The 18,999-nt window shown below is 37.4% G+C and overlaps 1 protein-coding gene across 3 annotated transcripts in view; it reads right to left on the bottom strand.

The window, feature by feature from the left end:
- alg5 (ALG5 dolichyl-phosphate beta-glucosyltransferase) overlaps positions 1-18,999 on the bottom strand; it is a 31,993-nt gene that overhangs the window by 2,192 nt on the left and 10,802 nt on the right. For 2 of the 3 annotated variants that reach the window (XM_020523718.2, XM_048598247.1), the window contains exons 4-9: positions 18,700-18,768; positions 16,479-16,571; positions 14,408-14,521; positions 13,810-13,869; positions 12,894-13,045; positions 926-1,011 (exon numbers count right to left, since the gene is read on the bottom strand). In XM_020523718.2, coding sequence (XP_020379307.1) covers positions 926-1,011; positions 12,894-13,045; positions 13,810-13,869; positions 14,408-14,521; positions 16,479-16,571; positions 18,700-18,768 — 574 coding nt within the window. Of the gene's footprint in view, positions 1-925; positions 1,012-11,167; positions 11,268-12,893; positions 13,046-13,809; positions 13,870-14,407; positions 14,522-16,478; positions 16,572-18,699; positions 18,769-18,999 lie in introns of those variants that run through there. The other variant, XM_020523737.2, reaches the window with a different exon arrangement.

The raw sequence follows: 18,999 nt of genomic DNA, 5'->3' as shown, positions 1-18,999 counted from the left end.
GCCATACACTTGATCATCTCAAAAAAGATATACTGGCATTGGAGGCAGTCTAGAGAAGGTTTACAAGGCTGATACCAGGTATGGAGGGATTGTTTAATGAGGAGAGATCGAGTATATTGGGCCTGTACTTGGTAAAATATACAAGAATGAGAGGCGACCTTATTGAAACATAGAAAATTCTTTTGGACTTGAAAAGGTAGACGCAGAAGGTTGTTTCTCCTGTGGGACAGTCTAGGACTAGAGGGGATTATCTCAGAGTAAGGAGTTGCTCATTTAAGACAGAGGTGCCTTGGGAGTCTCCTTAATATGACTTACCAAGGACATTTCATGCCCCTTTTTAGCCCTAATTACTTGTTTATGTTCTTTATTGCTTCCTTTATATTTCCTAAACCTTTCATATGCTTCTTTATCTTTTTGATTAAACTTTCAATATCTCGTCATCCAGGGTTCCCGAATCTTGACATCCTTATCTTTCATCCTTAAGCTGAACTCTGGTCCTTAAAAGACTCCCACACATCAGAGGTAGATTTACCCTCAAACAGCCACCCCAATCTAGTTTCTCCAGTTTCTGCCTAATACTGTTGTAATTCATCTCCCCCAGTATGATCCACCTGAAAAAAAAAACAAGTATTGCTCACTTCCAAAGCAGATTCTAAGCTGATTGCTTGGAGAGATAAGCAAATATCCTTAAGATTTTACTTCCTGTTTGACACCATTCCCAGATAAAACTGCTAATAACAGGAGCAAAAACACAACTAATTTCCAAATTAGTGCATGAATGCTACACATTTAAGCAAAATCCACAGCTGCAATCATGGCATAAGCAATGGAAATAATATATCTTAGTACTAATTACCCAGTTGCTAGAAGTGACCCTGCTTCCTTGCTATTAGTCTCTGCTTTTCTGGTAGTTTAAATAACTTACCCTCTATTTCTGTCCATTGCACAGCAACTTCTGCAATTGGAATCTTTAAACACTGGGCAATGTAGAGGAGCTCCACATCAAAAGCCCTAAAATGCAAAAATAAAAGGCTGTGAAAACATTTTTACATTCATTGCTTAGGAATTTAAAAAGGACTTTCACAAAATACGCAAAGGGAATTTTTTTAAAAAACGGGACAAAACCATATTTCCAATTTTTCTGCCCCATTTTCTCTTTGCTACCTATCCACCAATTTATGGTGGAGGCCAAACAAAATGTTCCCAGGTCTATCCAAACGAGTCATGAATTGTCTTTCAGGGAAAATCAGTTAAAATATTCCAACTGTTTTCATAACTGATCTCTCCCACTGAGGAAGTAATTGCTGCTGTATTAAAATCAGACTGAGAAGACAGTATTCCCACACATTTCTTCTTGCAAAGCAGCTGGTTCGCAGGATTAATGAAAGAAAAATGTTACATGAAGGGAAGAGCAGATTCTACACAGAATGTGATAATTGTGGTAAATAAGTTAGTTACTAATAACTATGGAAGCAGATTTATACTTGCATTAAAAGTTGTGTAAATGCATAAGGTTCTGTAATTTTTCTGTATTTATTTAAAAAATACTGGTTAATTTAAGCACCAAAATTGATCGAATTTCTCTTTCTAGTGTATAATTTGGAACCCAATCTTTCATGCTGTTCCTTCTGTTCTCCAGAACACATTTGATTTGGACTGTTTGTTTTGTTGATTAGATGTTACCCATTGATAATCTACCATTCTGTTTGTCATTCATCCTTCAATTTGATATGGCCAAGCTCACATTTGGACTAGATCAATTGGTAGCTTTCTTATCCAGGCTAGAAGGTTGTGGAATTGAGCCACTCATAGCAGTTGTGGATCCTGTATATCAAATAACTATAATTTATTCTGTGAATGTGAGATTACAAAGTATTGGAAACACACTTAAAAGCTACTTATACCAACAGGATGGTGTCTGTGATTATGCTCCAGTTTATGCTTCGGCAGACCCTGCAAAGCCTTCCTTAATAACATATGGGGACTAGTGCCAAAATTGGGAGAACTGTCTCACAACAGCCTGGCATAACCATACTCACAAGATCGTACCTTATAGACAGCATTCCAGACATCCCCATCACCATCCCTGGATGCATCCTGTTGCGCCAGCAGAACAGACCAACAGAAGTGGCAGCACGGTGGTATACAGTTGGGAGGGAGTTGCCCTTGGAGTCCTCAATATTGACTCTAGACCCCATGATGTCACATGGCTTCAGCTTAAACATGGGGAAGGAAACCTCCTGCTGATTACCACATACCGTCCTCCTTCAGCTGATGAATCTGTAATCCTCCTGTTGACAACAACATTTGGAGGAAGCACTGAGGATGGCAAGGGCATAAGATGTACTCTGGGTGGGGGATTTCAATGTCCATCACCAAGAGTGGCTCAGCAGCAACACTATTAATCAAGCTGGCTAGGTCCTAAAATACACAGCTGCTAGACTGACCCTGCAGAAGATGGTGAGGAACCAACATCAGGAAGAAACGTACTTGACATCATCTTTACCAATCTGCCGCTGCAGGTGCATCTGTCCATGACAGTATCAGTAAGAGTGACGGCTGCATAATCTTTGTGGTGACCAAGTCCCAACAGCACATTGTAACTTCTGTGCTAAAGGGATAGAGTTTTAATAGATCAAGCAACTCAAGACTAGACTTCCATGAGGTGGAGGCCATCAACAGCAGCAGAACTGTATTTCAGCACATTCTGCAACCTCATGGCCTGGCATATCCCCCACTCAACCATTCCATCAAGCCAGGAGATCAAACCTGGTTCAACGGAGAGTGTAGGAAGACATGCCAGGAGCAGCACCAGGCATACCTAAAAATGAGGTGTCAACCTGGTGAAGCTACCAAACAGGACTACTTGCATGCCGATCAGCACAAGTAGCAAGTGATAGACTAAGCTAAGTATCCCACTATCAACAGATCAAATCTAAGCTCTGCAGTCCTGCAACATCAGGTCTTGAACAGTAAATAAAAACAGAAAGAACTGTGGATGGTGGAGATCAGAAATGAAAACAGAAATTGCCGGAAAAGCTCAGCAAATCTGGCAGCATCTGTGGAGAGAAATCAGAGTTAATGCTGAGGTCTGTTCTGAGGAAGAGTCTCTGGACCCGAAACATTAACTGATTTCTCTCCACAGATGCTGCCAGATCTGCTGAGCTTTTCCAGCAATTTCTGTTTTTGTTTCTGTCATGAATGGTATTGGGCAATTAAACAACTTACTGGAGGAGGAGGCCCCACAAATATCCCCATCCTCAATGATGGAAGAACCCAACAAATCAGTGCAAAAGATAAGGCTGAAACATTCACACCAATCTTCAGTCAGAAGTGCCAATTGGATGATCCAACTCTGCCTTTTCCCATGGTTCACAGCATCACAGATGTTAGTCTTCAGCCATTTCATTTCACTCGACATGATATCAAGAAACAGTGGAGGCAATGGACACTGCAAAGGCTATGGGCCCTGACAACATTCTGGTAACAGTACTGAAGTTTTGTGCTTCAGAACTTGTTGCACCCCGAGCCAAACTGTTCCAGTATAATTACAACACTGACAATGTGGAAAATTGCCTAGGTATTTCCTGTATACAAAAAGCATGACAAATCCAACATGGCCAATTACTGCTCCATCAGTCTGGTCTCAATCATCAGTAAAGTGATGGCACCTGCTCAGCAATAATCCACTCAGTGACCTCAGTTTAAGTTTGCCTTGGCAACTCAGTTCCTACGTCATTACAACCTTGGTTCAAACATGGACAAAAGAGCTGAGTTTCAGAGATGATGTAAAACTGACAGTCCTCGACATCAAGGCTGCATTCGACCAAGTGTGGTATCAAGTAGCCCTAGCAAAATTGGAATCAATGGGCATCAGGGGACAAATTCTCCACTGGGTGGAGTCATACCTGGCACACAAGAAGATGGTTGTAATTGTTGGAGGTCATCTCAGCTCCAGGAATTCTCTGCAGGAGTTCCTCAGTAAAGTGTCCTCAGCCCAATCATCTTCAGTTGCTTCATCAATGACATTTCCTCTATCACAAGGTCACAATTGGGGATGTTCACTAAGGATTGCACGATGTTCAGCACTTTTCGCAACTCCTCTGATACCAAAGCAGTTTGTGTTCAAATGCAACAAGATTTGGACAATATCCAAGCTTGGGCTGGCAAGTGCCAAGTAACATTCGTGCCATATAAATGCCAGGCAATGACCATCACCAAGGAGAGACAAGTAACATTCGTACCACACAAAGGCCAAACAATGACCGTCCTCAATGAGAGACTATCTAACCACTGCCCCTTGACATTCAATGGTGCTACCATCCATCCCCGAAGCCACAGGATCCTTGGGGTTACCACTGACCAGAAACTCAACTGGACCTACCACAAACACAGTTGCTTCAAGAGCAGATTTGAGGCTAGGAATACTGCAGTGAGTAACTCATCTCCTGACTCCCCAAAGCCTATTAACAATCTACAAGGCACAAGTCAGGAGTGTAACGGAATACTTCCCACTTGCCTAGCTGGATGCAGCTTCAACAACATTCAAGAAAGGTTGACACCATCCAGGACAAAGCAGCCTGCTTGATTGGCACCACATCCATTAGCATCCACTCCCTTCACCACTTACACTCATTAGCAGCAGTGTGTACTATCTACATGATGCACAGCAGAAATTCACCAAAGATCCCTAGACAGCAACTTACAAACCCATGACAACCTCCATCTAAAAGGTCATGGGCAGCAAATATATGGGAACACCAACAGCTGCAAGATCCCATCCAAGCCAAACACCATCCTGACTTGGAAACCCATCTCCGTTCCTTCATAGTCACTGGGTCAAAATACTGGAATTCCCTTCCTAAGGGCATTGTGGGTCAAGTTACAGCACATGGACTGCAAAGGTTCAAGAAGGCAGCTCACCACCACCTTCTTAAAGGGCAGCTAGGGATGGGCAATAAATGTGGGCCAGCCCACGTCCCAAGAGTGAATTTTTAAAAAAAATTCCCCCTCTCCCATGTCTGTTCATCTAGCTCAGTATGCTACTTCTCCTTTCTGTAGCATGCATTTATCGAGCTTCCTTTAACTATACCATAGCTAACTGCTTCAAACTATCCTCTCTATTAGTAAGTTCCACCTGAATTCACTGCTGAAATTATCTATTTTATATTTCTGTCCCTAGTTTGAGTCATGCCTGAAAACAAACACCTTCTTTGCATCAGTATGTTAATTTGATACCTCTACAAAATATTTCTGATAGAGAGCACAATTCAATGAAAGACATCTGCTTTCAAGAAAAACCTTGAACCAGATAAAATGGATTCTATTCGAAAAATAATGAAATTTAAAATTCTTGTCTCCAAAGCGTGCTTTTAAAAAAGTGCAAATTTCCACTGTGCACACTAGAAGGTCCTGACGAGAATCTTGAAGTGTCGAAAAATATGCCACAAAATGAAACAAAACAAAATATCTACGAAGCTACATTTTTAAATTGTCATGCAGCGACATGAGATAATAAATAAATACAATGACAAAACATACAATTATCATTTGTCTCAAATTATGGGACTTGCATTGATAGTTGTAGGTTCCTCCCTCCACCCTTCCAAGTCTGAAAATGGTGATAACAGTACGGCAATGTATTAAGGGGAGAGTTATTTAATAGACCAAAATATACTTCTATAGTAGAGATTTAAAATTTGTACTTTTATGCAAAGTCTCATTAAAATTCCATTACTGACAACAGAAATAAAGTGACCAAGATAAGCCACAGCTTTAATCATGTCAATACAACTCAATGGATATACTGCACTACTAGCATTACTATTTTCAACCTGCTGAAATACAGGTAGACAAAAGCAAATTCATGCAGCATTTAAGAGATTCACTTTTCACAATTATGTTAATTCTTGAATCTGATAGTCTGAATTGGAATTGAATACAATAAGCCAGATTTTTCGGGGGTGGAGGATTATCATGCCATTAGTTAGACTGCCTCCTAAGCATCTGTGAGCTCACAAAACATCGTCCACAAAGTTACAGAATATGAGAGTTGATAATGGGGAATGACAGAAACCGGTCACTTAGGACCTCAGTCAACAGGGCAACTAACAAGCATATCTCCATAGCCACTGAGATTTAAGGGGGGATAAAAAAGCATTCAGGACTGAGAGACAGTTAACGAAATTTGATGAAACCAAGGTGAAATTAGGCACAAAGAAAAACTGAGAGGCAAGGAAACAAGAGTTGAAAGACAGCAAGTAAAAATAGGAATTATTTTTATGTTACAACTTTAAAATCTTCTGAAATCTCAAAAAATGATGAAATAAAACTCTCCAGTTGTAATCATTACCATTTGATTCCAGAGTGGTTGGATTAGCAGCCATTAACACTCATCATATTGTTAAAATGATGCTTATGCTTGTCATGTCAACACAAAGTGGTGGAGGCAGGTACAATTACGACATTTAAAAGGCACCTGGATCAGTATATGAATAGAAAGGGTTTAGAGGGATATGGGCCAAATACTGGCAAATGGGACTTGGTCAGACTGGGATGGCTGGTTAGTGCAGATTAGTTGGACTTAAGGGTCTGTTTCCATGCTGTATGACTCTACGTAGCTTTTTGTAGCAAGGTTAATGGACAAAATGCAGAGACATTTTTAACAGGAAGATCAAGTACAAGCTGTGATGGTTACAAAGCTCATGGCACAGAGACGCAACTCAGAAAGCAACTTTTGATGTTCTGCATGCATTCGCCCACTTGCTTCTCATCTGAAGTTGCTGCAGCAATCATCCAGATTGAATGGCAGGTGCCATTTGTCTTTGACCATTTTGACAGCAAATTTTGTCCTACTCCTCTTAACTAAGTTGCCATGTGGGACTATATTTTGATTTTTCTTTCTGAAGCACAATTGTTTAGCCAAATTCAAGTACATTTTCCAGTATAGAACTGTCTGGTGTGTTTTCTGTTAATAACGAAATCTAATTGCAAGTTTACATTGTTTAAAATTTCTCTACTTCTTACATGAATACATCAATTCATTCTTTATGTTTACTCACAGGATTTTTAAATTCATTCATGGGATGTGGGCATCGCTGACTGAGCAGGCACTTATTGCCATCCCTAGTTGCCGTTGAGAAGGTGCTGATGAGCTGCCTTCTTGAACTGCTGCAGGCCACTTGATGTAGGTATACCCACAATGCCATTAGGGAGGGAGTTCCAGGATTTTGACCCAGTAACACTGAAAGAACAGCGATATATTTCATAGTTAGGATAGTCAGTGACTTGGGACAATAAATTGCAGGTGGTGATGTTCCCATGTATCAGCTGCCCTTGTTCTTCTAAATGCTAGTAGTCACAGCTTTGGATGGTGCTGTCTAAGGAGCCTCTGTCGTGCGTCTTGTAGATGGTACACACTGAGCGTTCCTGGTGGAGCCAGTGAATGTTTATGGATGTGGTGCAAACAAGAAGGTTGCTTTGTCCTGGATGGTATTAAGCTTCTTTAGTATTGTTGAGCAGTATTTATCCAGGCTAGTGGCAGGGCATGTGCTTCTTGGTCATCCCTCAATGCCTTTGAGAAGCTGATGCTGAACCACTGCCTTGAATAGAACCATATGACTTCCTAGGCCATTTTGAAGGGTAGTCAGAGTCAACACAGTGCTGTGGGGTTGGAGTGATATACAGGGCAGATAAGGGCAGCAGATTTCCCTCCCTAAAAGACAATAGTGAAGCAATTGGGTATTTATGACAATCTGGTACTTTCATCGAAATAACCGCTGATACTAGATTATTCCTGATTTTTATTTTATTTAATTTGGTGAATTTACGTAGACCAGTTGCTGTGGCAGGATTTGAAGTCATGTTGTCAAGATCATTAGTCCAGCAACATAGGACAACTATACCATACACATAATATAGTTAAACTGATATCAGTTCATCACAGATAAATCATATCCAAGCAACAGAGTGCTAAATTGTGAAAAATGTTTGGTTTCATGTGTTGTTCAAGTAGCTATTACAGATACCACTGTAACCTGCATAATCATCTTCAATACAAGGGAAACTTCTCATCACTTGCTCTTGTTGTATCACTCTCAGCAATGCTATACATGAAAATTGTGTGTAATCCTAAACTACAGAAATTCAACTATTCCTCAACTTCTTGGTAGCAAGGCTTTAGCATGTGATTTCAGGGAATACTGTAGGATAATATATCATAGACAAAATTATCTAAGAGTATAAGGGGATTGTCATTCTTGGAAAGCTGCTAGAAAAATTTTCAAAATTTACACTGCATATCCTAAATAACCCTTTCTAGTATTCAATGTGAGAACATCAAAGCAATAATTTACTGAACTGGTGTTGTGGCCCATTTCAAAAATATTGGATTTAAAATGATGACAAAAGAATTCCCAAATCCTTTTTTCCTGCCTAATACAGCAAACTCTTATGAGAATGGGCTTGCTTTTAATTTCTTTTCCTTCATTCTTTGAACATAGTTAGTGGCAGCAAGGTTTATTTTTATAATTCATAGAATCATACACTACAGATGAGACCTTTTTGCTCATAGAGTTGGCACCTACAAAAATATTCTAGATCTACACCAGTCCCTCTTTCCAGCATTTGGCCCATAGCCTGAATGTTATTACGTTTCAAGTGCTTATCCATGTATCCTTTCAAGGTTGAGGTGTCCTGGCTCAACACCCTCCTAGGCAGTACGTTCTAGATTCCCACCACCCTCTGGGTGAAAACATTTTTCTCAAATCTCTCAGTCTCTTGCCTTTCTTTCTTTAAAGAATACCCTTTTGTTATTGACCCTTCAACTAAGGGAAACAGCTGCTTTTATTTAAGCTGTCATTGCCCATCATCATCTTATACAGACAAACCAGGCACCCCCACACCAGCCTTCTCCACTCAAAAGAAAACAACTTGAGCTTATCCAGCCTCTATTCATACCTAGACTGCTAAACCCAGGAAACATTTGCTCTGCACTCCTTTTGGCACAGTCACATACTTCTTATAGTGCAGTGACCAGAAATGCACATAATACTCCAGCGGCCTAACCAAAGTTTAGTACAAGTCCAACATAACCTTCCTGTTCTTATATGATATGCCACAACTGCATTCTTAACTACCCTATTAACCTTTGCTGCTGCCTTGAGGGATGTGGACAAGTATACAATGCTCCAGAGGTGGCTTCACCATAGTTCTGTATACCTGCAGTAAGAAGACACTACCTCTTAATTTAAGTTCTTTTGCAATGAAGGGCAACTTACCACTGGTCTTCCTAATTGCTTGCTGGACCTCCCTATCTACTTTCTTGATGGCTGCACAAAGACATCTGGAACTCTTTATAAATCCACTTATTCCAATATAATCATCATTTAAATACTCCTCGTCTTTATTTTTTATACTGAAACGTATAACTTCACTTCTAGTAATGTTGTACTGCATCTGCCATCACTCAACTTAGTTAAATCCCTTTGAAGCCTCCTTAACTCCTCCTCAGAACACTCAATCCCATCCAGTTTTACATCATCATCAAAGTTGGAAATATTACATTTGGCTCCCTTATCCATTTATAGTGATATATTGTGTTAGAAAATGACCTATTTTTTCCCCATTGTGTTTCCTGTGTGTCAACTAATTCTCAACCCATGCTAATGTATTACTCTCTATCCCATGTGTCTTAACTTTGCTCAATAACATCTTCTGAGGGATCTTATCAAAGGTCTTTAGAAAAGCCAAATACATCATACCCACTGGTTTTCCCGATGTTCAAAATGCAGTAAGACCTGGACAACATCCAGGCTTGGGCTGAAAAGTGGCAAATAAATACTATAAATAAAGCCACATAAATACTAGGCAATGATCACTGCCAGTAAAAGACAACCTAACTATCGTTTCTTGACCCTGAATTCCCCACTGTCAACATCTTGGAGGTTATCATTGACCAGAAACTGAAGTGGACTTTTCATATAAATACAGTGCAACAAGAGCAGATCAGCAGCTAGGATTCCTGCAGTGAGTAACTCACTGCCTGTCCACAATCTACAATGCACAAGTCAGGATTGTGATGGAATACTCCCCAGCTGATTGGAATCACATCTACAAACATTCCTCTGCCACCAAGCTCAGTATGAGCTGCGTGTACCACCTGTAAGATGCACTGCAGAAATTGGCCAAATCTGAAACAGCACCTTCCCAACCCATGATTAGTTCTATTGAAGACAACAAGGGAAGCAGATACATGGGAACACAACATCTCAACTTGGAAATATATTACCTTCAGTGTTGTTGGGTCAAAATCCCAGAATTTCCTCCTTAACAGCATTGTGGATATACTTACAGCACACGGACTGCAGCAGTTCAAGGTGCCTGCTCACCACTGTCACTTACCCAGCCAGCAATGCCCACTGCCAATGAGTGAATAAAAAAACATAAAAGCTAAGTGTGGCTCAAAAGATATTGAAATTGGCACGTATCAGGTCAGTTACTGTAGTATTCTGGTGATCTGAGACTCCAAATTTACTAATATCCCAGAATTAGAACAAATAAAATGGGAAAGTATACTCATCATTCTCTCACTTGCATTTTTTTTTTATTTGCCATGACAACTAAGTGGATTAAGTGTGGATGATTTTTCTCCCTCTTTAATCCAAGGGAACAGAAGATAATATTTTTAAAAGCAACAGAATAAGACAATAAGAACTGTACAATTAAGACAACGGAATGAAAATGACAAGAGTGTTTACCAAAGTCAGCAGGCAGGTTCCATTAATTGAGCTCAGATTGTTATTCATGAGTTAGCCTAGTCTCACTACGACAATGAAATATCCTTCCTTTCTGCTTCCTCAATGTCTGATAACCTAGTTATCATGTATCCATTTTCAATGTATTGTACAATACTAGCAGTCTTGTCATGATTTCCAAACTTTGCTCACTAATTCCTAATTTTTGTGACCCTTTCATTCCGAATACTCTGGGTATTCCCCAAATGAATCTGGGTTTGCAATAAGCTTGTATACTGCTAAACAGGTTATATTTATCATCTGGTATGGATTGTTAATCGTGCATCTTTAGTACAGTTTAAGATAACAATGGAATGCATATCATATACTTCTTCTATGTGATATTATGACATTTATACGGCTGCCATACATACCGGAAAAGGCTAGACAAATGAATATCAACTCATCCATCACCAGCACAGCTAACTGCTCTCAAATATGAGTTCATCTGCTATGGTGGACAAACAATTGATCCTGTTTATAAAATAAATGCACAGAATTTACCACACTTGAGATAGCTTAGTTTCTTGCCAATTTACTGCATTTCCTACATTTATGAAAATGCTTGAAACAGAAAACACAAATACCAAATTCTTGATAGACATTTCTAACAAGATTCCACAATAATTTAATGTGTCATTGCAAAATGTTTCTCTATGAAGTTGTGCACTCGCAAAATTATCTCCTTCCAGCACCAACCATATAGAATCAATGCTCATAAACCAATGTTCTAACCTTTTCATTTTTCTGCAAAGTACACAACAGTAAAAAGTACTCTATTGTCAAAATTAAACAACAGCAATACTCAGTACTGAAGGATACAGGAAGAGAAAAAGATACATTAAAGATAACCACTTTGTTTCTCAATCTCTTTCTCTCACCATGTAGCCTGTGATTATACAACAGTAGTGCCAAAAAAAAGGGATAAGCCAACTACAACAGGATGACCTAGCTGAAGGAACGGTGTACCAAAAAAAATCCACTTAGAAACTACGTCAGGGAGTGATCAGCACAGATATTATGACAGCAAATCACTTCATTTCGAATATTTATAGACAAAATTTTTCCAATAGTGTGAATTACTTAGAATATAGCTCAAAGAGGGGAGGATTTTCATGAAGATAGTCAAGATAAAAAGACAATTCCTGAATTCACCTGACAATACTGCTTGGTAGTAGAGTTACCTAAGGGAATAATTGTCACTCAAGATGTCCACTATTCTCAAGAATGACTAGTCACTGAAACCTATATTTAACAGATGGCTTGGAGAATTTTGACACCATACTTAGAAAAACTAGGATGCTGAACCATTCTAGTTTAAAAACTACAAAGGAGGTCTAGTCTAAGTATCAAATAAAGCTTGTTTACCTCAACTATAACAGCCTAAAGTGCAATATGCTGGATATTGGCAGCAAATTAGATATTTCTGGATGTCAACAGTTGAATCCATTCCAAAGGTTCACAGGGTTGAAGGTAGACCGATTTCATTTTAGATTGACCCACCACAAAATACCTACTCAGAAGCACTGGATTTTGCAATCATGGTATTTCTATTCTAGACTTAAATTATTCACTTAAGAATCCTTTTCTTCCCTTAAACAGAGGCGATTTAATATCATATTTTTGCTGCTTTTCTGTTGCCTTGGTAAGAAGCCCTTTAATTAAAGTATTTGAAGGCATCTTTAACGCATGTATTTTCCACTTTTTAGAATTTACTTGGAAGCGATTGATATGCCAAGGTTGTTAGCACTTTTATTCAGTTAAATTTATGAAGTGTTATGAAAAGTGCCCAAAAATACTTCAATAGAGTAAATGAAGTGGAAAAAAAACTAAGCTGTGTTTAAGTGTGTGTCAGTAATAATCAAATCACATTACATTCTGCACTTTCTTTTTCTAAATAGTCGACAGATTAAAGTCATTCTTTTGCAAGAAAGAACTTTCTAGCAATAAAGGGAAAGTGGAATAAAACATTTTGATGGTAATTTGAATGTGATCCAAACTTAATTCAAAGTAATTTCAACATGCAAAAAGTAATTGTAGTCTTGTTTTCAAATCTTAGTATAATTCACTATTTCGTTAAGACACTAAAATAAAACATACCAGCGATCCACATGCAATGTTGAGAATGTTCTTAGAGCTGCTTCTCGAGTCAAAAGCTTAAAGCCACACTGTGTATCCCTTATTCCTCTTACACACAGAAACCACACCAAGAAGTGGAAACCATACATGAGTAGAGTCCGAAAATAGGAACGCTGGAATAGAAAAATTATATTTACAGTAGCTGGTTCTGAATATCTAAACTGTCAAAAATTGCAAATTTCCTTAGAAATATTAAAGCTGAAATTGCTAGAAGCTCATCTAGCCAATAGGAATGGAGAACTCCCAACTATCAATCCATATGTACATTGACTCGGACTCAGATCCAGGGTTTGAACGTCATCTACATCAAAGGGAAATTGCAACCACATCATTTACAAACTCCCTGGGCAACCATCTTCCAGAACGTATGTTATCAAAATGGTTCTTTTGTTCCAATGTTTAATGATTAAGGAACCTGTTTCTAAACTACCATTAATTAGTCACTAACTTGATACCCATGTTGGCACATCATCCATGGCTGGCAAGAATGCCTTGACCATTAGGGTCTTTTGATGGTATCAAAATGGAAGAGATGTTCATCCCACTTGAGCTTCATATCATTTATCAACAATTGACAAATTTAAAACAAGCCAAAAAAAAACTTTTTCAACAGTTTGTTTTTGCGTAATTTCAATTAAAATTCAAAAATAATTCAAATTGAACAACGTTGAATTGAAAGAATAAACTCTCCAATTTTCAAGAGTTTTTAAAGTAAGACATGGCTTTGTTATAGTTTAGATTCCAAAAATTAACTCTACTATATAAGTGAAATACTGGAACTCAAATTTATTCTTGAAATTCAGTGATGAGAATTGTAATAATCAATGTGTTTTCATTCACCTAGAGCATAAGTTCACAATTATTCAGCTGCACTTACTTTGGCTATTGTCTCCTTTTCCAAATGAGCCCGAGATCCACACGAGATAGCCATGTTATCCTAAAGAGAGATCAAAGTAAATTTAATTAGCTAGTTTCCCAGAAGAGGATTTAAATTGCTGCTATCAAGCCATATTAGTGTCAAAAGTAGCGTCATAATCAAAGTCATGAATTTCCCTGCAATCATGCAGAAGATTAAATTATCTAAAATAGATGAAGTAGTAAATTAAATAATTTGCAGGAATCAGTTATGGTAGCAGCAATTCACAAAGTTAAATGGCTGCATAACTGTTTTAGAAACATATTTTTCTTGAAATGCTATCATATATGTGTAAAAAGTGTAGCATTCAGAATTTTGGACAACAGGTATAAAGGGAGGTTCGGAAGACAATGAGTGCAATGCCAGTATCCTTTACAGTTAAGATGCTAAATCAAAACAATCAATTATAATGCAACTTAAATACACACTTGCAAGGAAAATGTAAATAATATCCAAATAACGTTTCTAACATTTGGCTTTTTAATTACTATAATGTAGTTTGCTACAAGTGACATCTTCTGTTTCCATAGGACATTTAAGTACTTGTCACAATACTCACAGGCCCTGACTGGAGATCTTTCAAACCAGCTTCTACTTTTTCAATATCAGCAAACTTTGTAGCTCCATCAGCATCAGCCATTAGGATATATCTTCCTCGGCAACTTAACACACCCTGAACAGAATTAAACTGTATTATGATTTCTGTTATATTATTGCTTCATAAAATGATAAAATTGTAAACTCCAGAGCAGTAAAGAATGTTATAGGGAACCTTTTGTGGTGGGGTCAGCCTTTGCTAAGTCTGTAGATTCTTTGTAATCATGGTCAATTTTAACATTTTGTAATTACAATACTAAGATGCCAAAAGCCTGATTTTTGTTGACAATCTTCGTAAAATCCATACTGAAATACCTTCACTATAACAGAATTTTTTTTGTGATTTCCATTGTTTACTAACAAGAAAAAGAACAGGGAAATGTTCTTCAAATATTACATGATTTTAATTTCAGATTTCAAAACAGTGGCAGATAGCTGTGAATGTTGCAACACGCTGGTACATTGTACACAGCAAACTTTCTGAACAAGTTTGGCATTAATAAGGTGATTCACACTTCCTTGAATATAGAAGATTAGGGGGCATTTAACTGAGGTATTTAAGAAGATTTAAGGTTTTGAAAGAATAAATAGAAAGAAACAATTCTGTCTGGTTGGGAAGTCCAGAAAAAGAACCTTTGGCCTTAAAATAAAGCTTGACCTGTCAGATATTATGGCTTTAAGAGGTGTATTTTGTCCTGCCTTTTTTTCAATGAATAAAGGTTGAGACAGAGGTGCTGAGCAGTACGGTCCAAAGCCAATAAAGTAAACAGCTTGAGAGGCTTTGAGGTTTTTTTTTAAAAAAGTTGGAACAATAAAAGCAGCCTAAATTGGTGGGGTCCAACTTCCACAGAACCAGGATTCTTTTGTTAGTTTTAGCCTTCAATTGCAGTTGCTGGAGTCCTGAAGCTGGATGGAAGCTGTTAATCCTCTCTCAGTTACAGCTAAAAGCTGGGGTTCTTTTTCTGCTGCAAGAATTGTATGTGAGACAATTTATTTTACTGAATTTTGCCTTTGCCAAGGGTGTTTATGGGATGTTACTATATTGGAACAGTTACTTAGTAGTATATTTACAGTTAAGCCAATTTTTATTTTTATATTGTCCGTATTTGAACTGCAGTGTACAAAATAAAGTGTGTTTTGCTTACTGCCGAGTAATTTGACTAAATGAATTGCATCGGGGATGCAATGCCTTAAACTTACCTATAAAATAAGAAAAAGTTAGGGTCTAGATTATCTTCTTAATTTGTTTTTGGGGGGTTCGGTCTGGTCTACAACTGATCATTTGGACATCATGTCAGAAAACACACAAAGAATAGTGGAAACTTAAAATTATCCCTCGTCAAAATCTGTTATAACTAGGAGTCAATTGAATATTAAAAGTATGGATTGATAGATTTTTGTTAGGTGAAGATATTAAGGGATGTGGAATCAAGGTGGGTAAATGGAGTTAAGGTACAGATCAGCTATGATCTAACTGTATATGAGAGCAGAGTAAAGAGGCTAAATGCCTCTATTTGGTTTTATGCTGCTGTCCAAGTTGTAATATCAAAACAAAATTAGAAAGCAGAAGTTAAACATAGCTGCACAGGAAAAGACCTATTTTGTCTTGAGATTTAACGGAGTTCCACTGTTTTCACTGCATTAAACATATACAACTAGAACTACGAATTGCAATGTACAATTAGAAATCATGCAGAAGTCTCAGAAAAGTATGGACTTAAAAGATCCCTTGGCACTATTTTGAACATGAGCTGGGAGTGATCTCTAGTGTGTTGGCCAGTATTTATACATCAAATCATCATCACAAAAGAAAAAGTCTATCTTGTTATTGACACACTTGGGTGTTTGTGAGAATTTGCTGTGTGCATGTTAATTGCCATGTTTCTTATGTTGCAATAGTGACTACAATTCAAACTTAATTTGTTGGAAAGTACTTTGAGATGTCCAGTAGTTGTGAAAAATGCTATTTTTTTTTCTATTTAAATTCTGGTCATCAAAAGGTCTGGTTGAATAATTTTTTGCCTAAAACTTACCATTTTAACAGCACCACCTTTCCCACGATTTTTTAATAATGTTAATACGCGGACCTTATCAGATCCATACTCCTTGGAATAATTCAGCGCAACCTAAGTAAATAGATTTGGACATTATATGTTAGAAAAAATTAATATAAAATTCAGTTTGCTTGGAAAAAATGCAATTTCAAGAGTTTAGCTACATGGCAAAACTTTCACATACAACTTCAATAAAAACGTTCACTGCAAATGATTTAGACTTGCCCACAGAAACCAAAGTCACCATGATGCGCAACAATTCTTAATTTCACAGCAGATGTAACTTGATTGACAAAGGATTTAAAGTGAAATCCAACCCTAAGCAACGCAAATTCACTATTAATGATTTTACATAAAGGACCAGTTATAGTTATTTATTTCACATAGCTGCTATGTTCGAGTTCTGGGTTCTAATTATAGAAGTTTCATTTCTCAGTTTTAATAATTAAACTCCAAAGTAAAAGACAGTGTCATGTATTAAAGATTGTCTTGTTTTCAACTCATCAGATTATGTACATGAACAACTGCTATAGTCAGCAATGGTTAATCACACATTATTCTCCCTTTCAAAAAGGGAGCTGTTTCTTTCCTAAAACATAAAAGAGCATGAGTCACCATTCAGACCGTTGAGCCTGCTCCACCATTGAATAAAGTCGTGGCTGATGTGATTGTAATCGCAAATCCACCTGCCCATCTACTCCCAATAACTTTCACAATTTTCCTTATCACGAATAAATTAACCCCGCTCTAAAAAATATTCAAGACAGTTACTTCCACCACCTTTTTAGGAAGGGAGTTCTATAGATTCATGACCTACAGAGAAAAAAAAATCACCCCATTATGTTTCAAATTGACAAGCCATGAATTTTAAAGTGACCCCCAATTCTAGATTGTCCCATAAAAGGAAACATCCTCTTCACATCTACCTGTCAAGACTTCCTTACAATCAAGTCACGTCTTGCACTTCTACCCTCCAGCAGAGTACAAACATGGTCTGAACAAGCTTTTCTCATTAGAGGACCCATTCATTCCCGGTTTTAGTTTGGTAAAGCTTCTTTAGATTGCTTCCAATGCAAAACATAAACAAAGTTGACAGAGTTGTAAAATGTTTCTCATTTAAAAACGTATTTCACCTTTGACAGAGATTAATAAAAAGGGAGATGAGTAAAGGCATGTCCTCTTTGTGACATGTGGTTTTAAGTTTGTCTGTTTCTAATTTGTTTCTCCTCATTTGGCACTTGCCTAAGAGCTGTTCATCTTCCAGCTTTGATTAAAGATGATTAATTTGAAAAGTTTACTTTGCTTCTGTCCCTGCCCTGTTGTGCATTTTTGGCACTCTCCTTTTATTTTAGTTTATGTACAAACTAGTTTAGGATAATTAAAGGCATTGGCATGCTCTTGTGGCACAGTGGTATTCCGTCAGAAAGTCCAGGGTCAAGTTCCAGTTGTCCTGGAGATGTGTTATTAAAATGTCCAAATTGGTTGACTAAAACATTTATTGCAATTTAGGATTGTCAGCAGGTGCTCCTGTAAATCTCCCATATACAATATTACATCGGAACTGTGGATCATCTCCTTTCTTAATTCTTTCATTTATTTACTCCATCAAAATATTTAAAGTACAAACAGCCATTTAATTGCAGATCACCACAGACAAATGAAACAACCCATACTGGCACCGCAGTCACTACAAGCAGTTTCATCAGTAAAATTTAACACATTCATATTATTTTCCAATTATAAATAAATGCTTTAATTTTAGTGAAGTCAAACTTTTGGCTGATGTTCAGCTGAAATGCACTTTTGCTATGTAAAAGTTCAGAACACAACCCACTTAAAAAAAACTGTTATGAGCTAAACATCAAATCTAGAAGGGTTTATCTAACTTTTGTTTTAAAAATATAGCCTTATATTATTGCTGGTGATATTAATAGGAAAAATAATTTTACACATGGTTCCTTTCTGGCACTGATTTATAAACGAGGATCTGTAGGAAGATATGAACTTATTAGCACAAACAATCAAAAGCCAGAAACAGAATAGGTCGGTTTCGAAAGTATTTCCACTGGTCTGCATACATTTTTTTTTAAAATAAATAGACAGAACAGAAATAAAATTAAACATTTAGTATAAACCTTAAGCACATTACAGCAGAAACTGTTAGAAGCACTTCTGTGGATTTGCTTTTGGTATTTCTTACCTTTGTTGTTTCATCTTTACTGCCATCATCTACAACAATCACTTCATAGGAAAAGGAGGAGTTTTTCTTCTACAAACAAAGTTTTCAATTATCTCTTAGTATCTTTAAAATTGCAAAATGGCACACAATCTGGTATATTTACATTGTATACAAAGGAATTGGGGATGTATTTAAAATCTATAGTTAAAGTACATGGTTTAACTGTTAAATGCTTTATTTATGAGTTAGTCACCTAGTTCGGGTGTAATGTATAATAAATGCTGAAAGAAACCAAAGCAGAAATAGCATAAGCATTGGTCA

Source organism: Rhincodon typus, chromosome 6, assembly GCF_021869965.1.
Source record: "Rhincodon typus isolate 14 chromosome 6, sRhiTyp1.1, whole genome shotgun sequence".
NCBI classification, from domain to species: Eukaryota; Metazoa; Chordata; class Chondrichthyes; order Orectolobiformes; family Rhincodontidae; genus Rhincodon; species Rhincodon typus.
Note: the sequence above shows the minus strand (reverse complement) of the source record. Positions and strands in the feature narration are given on the sequence as shown.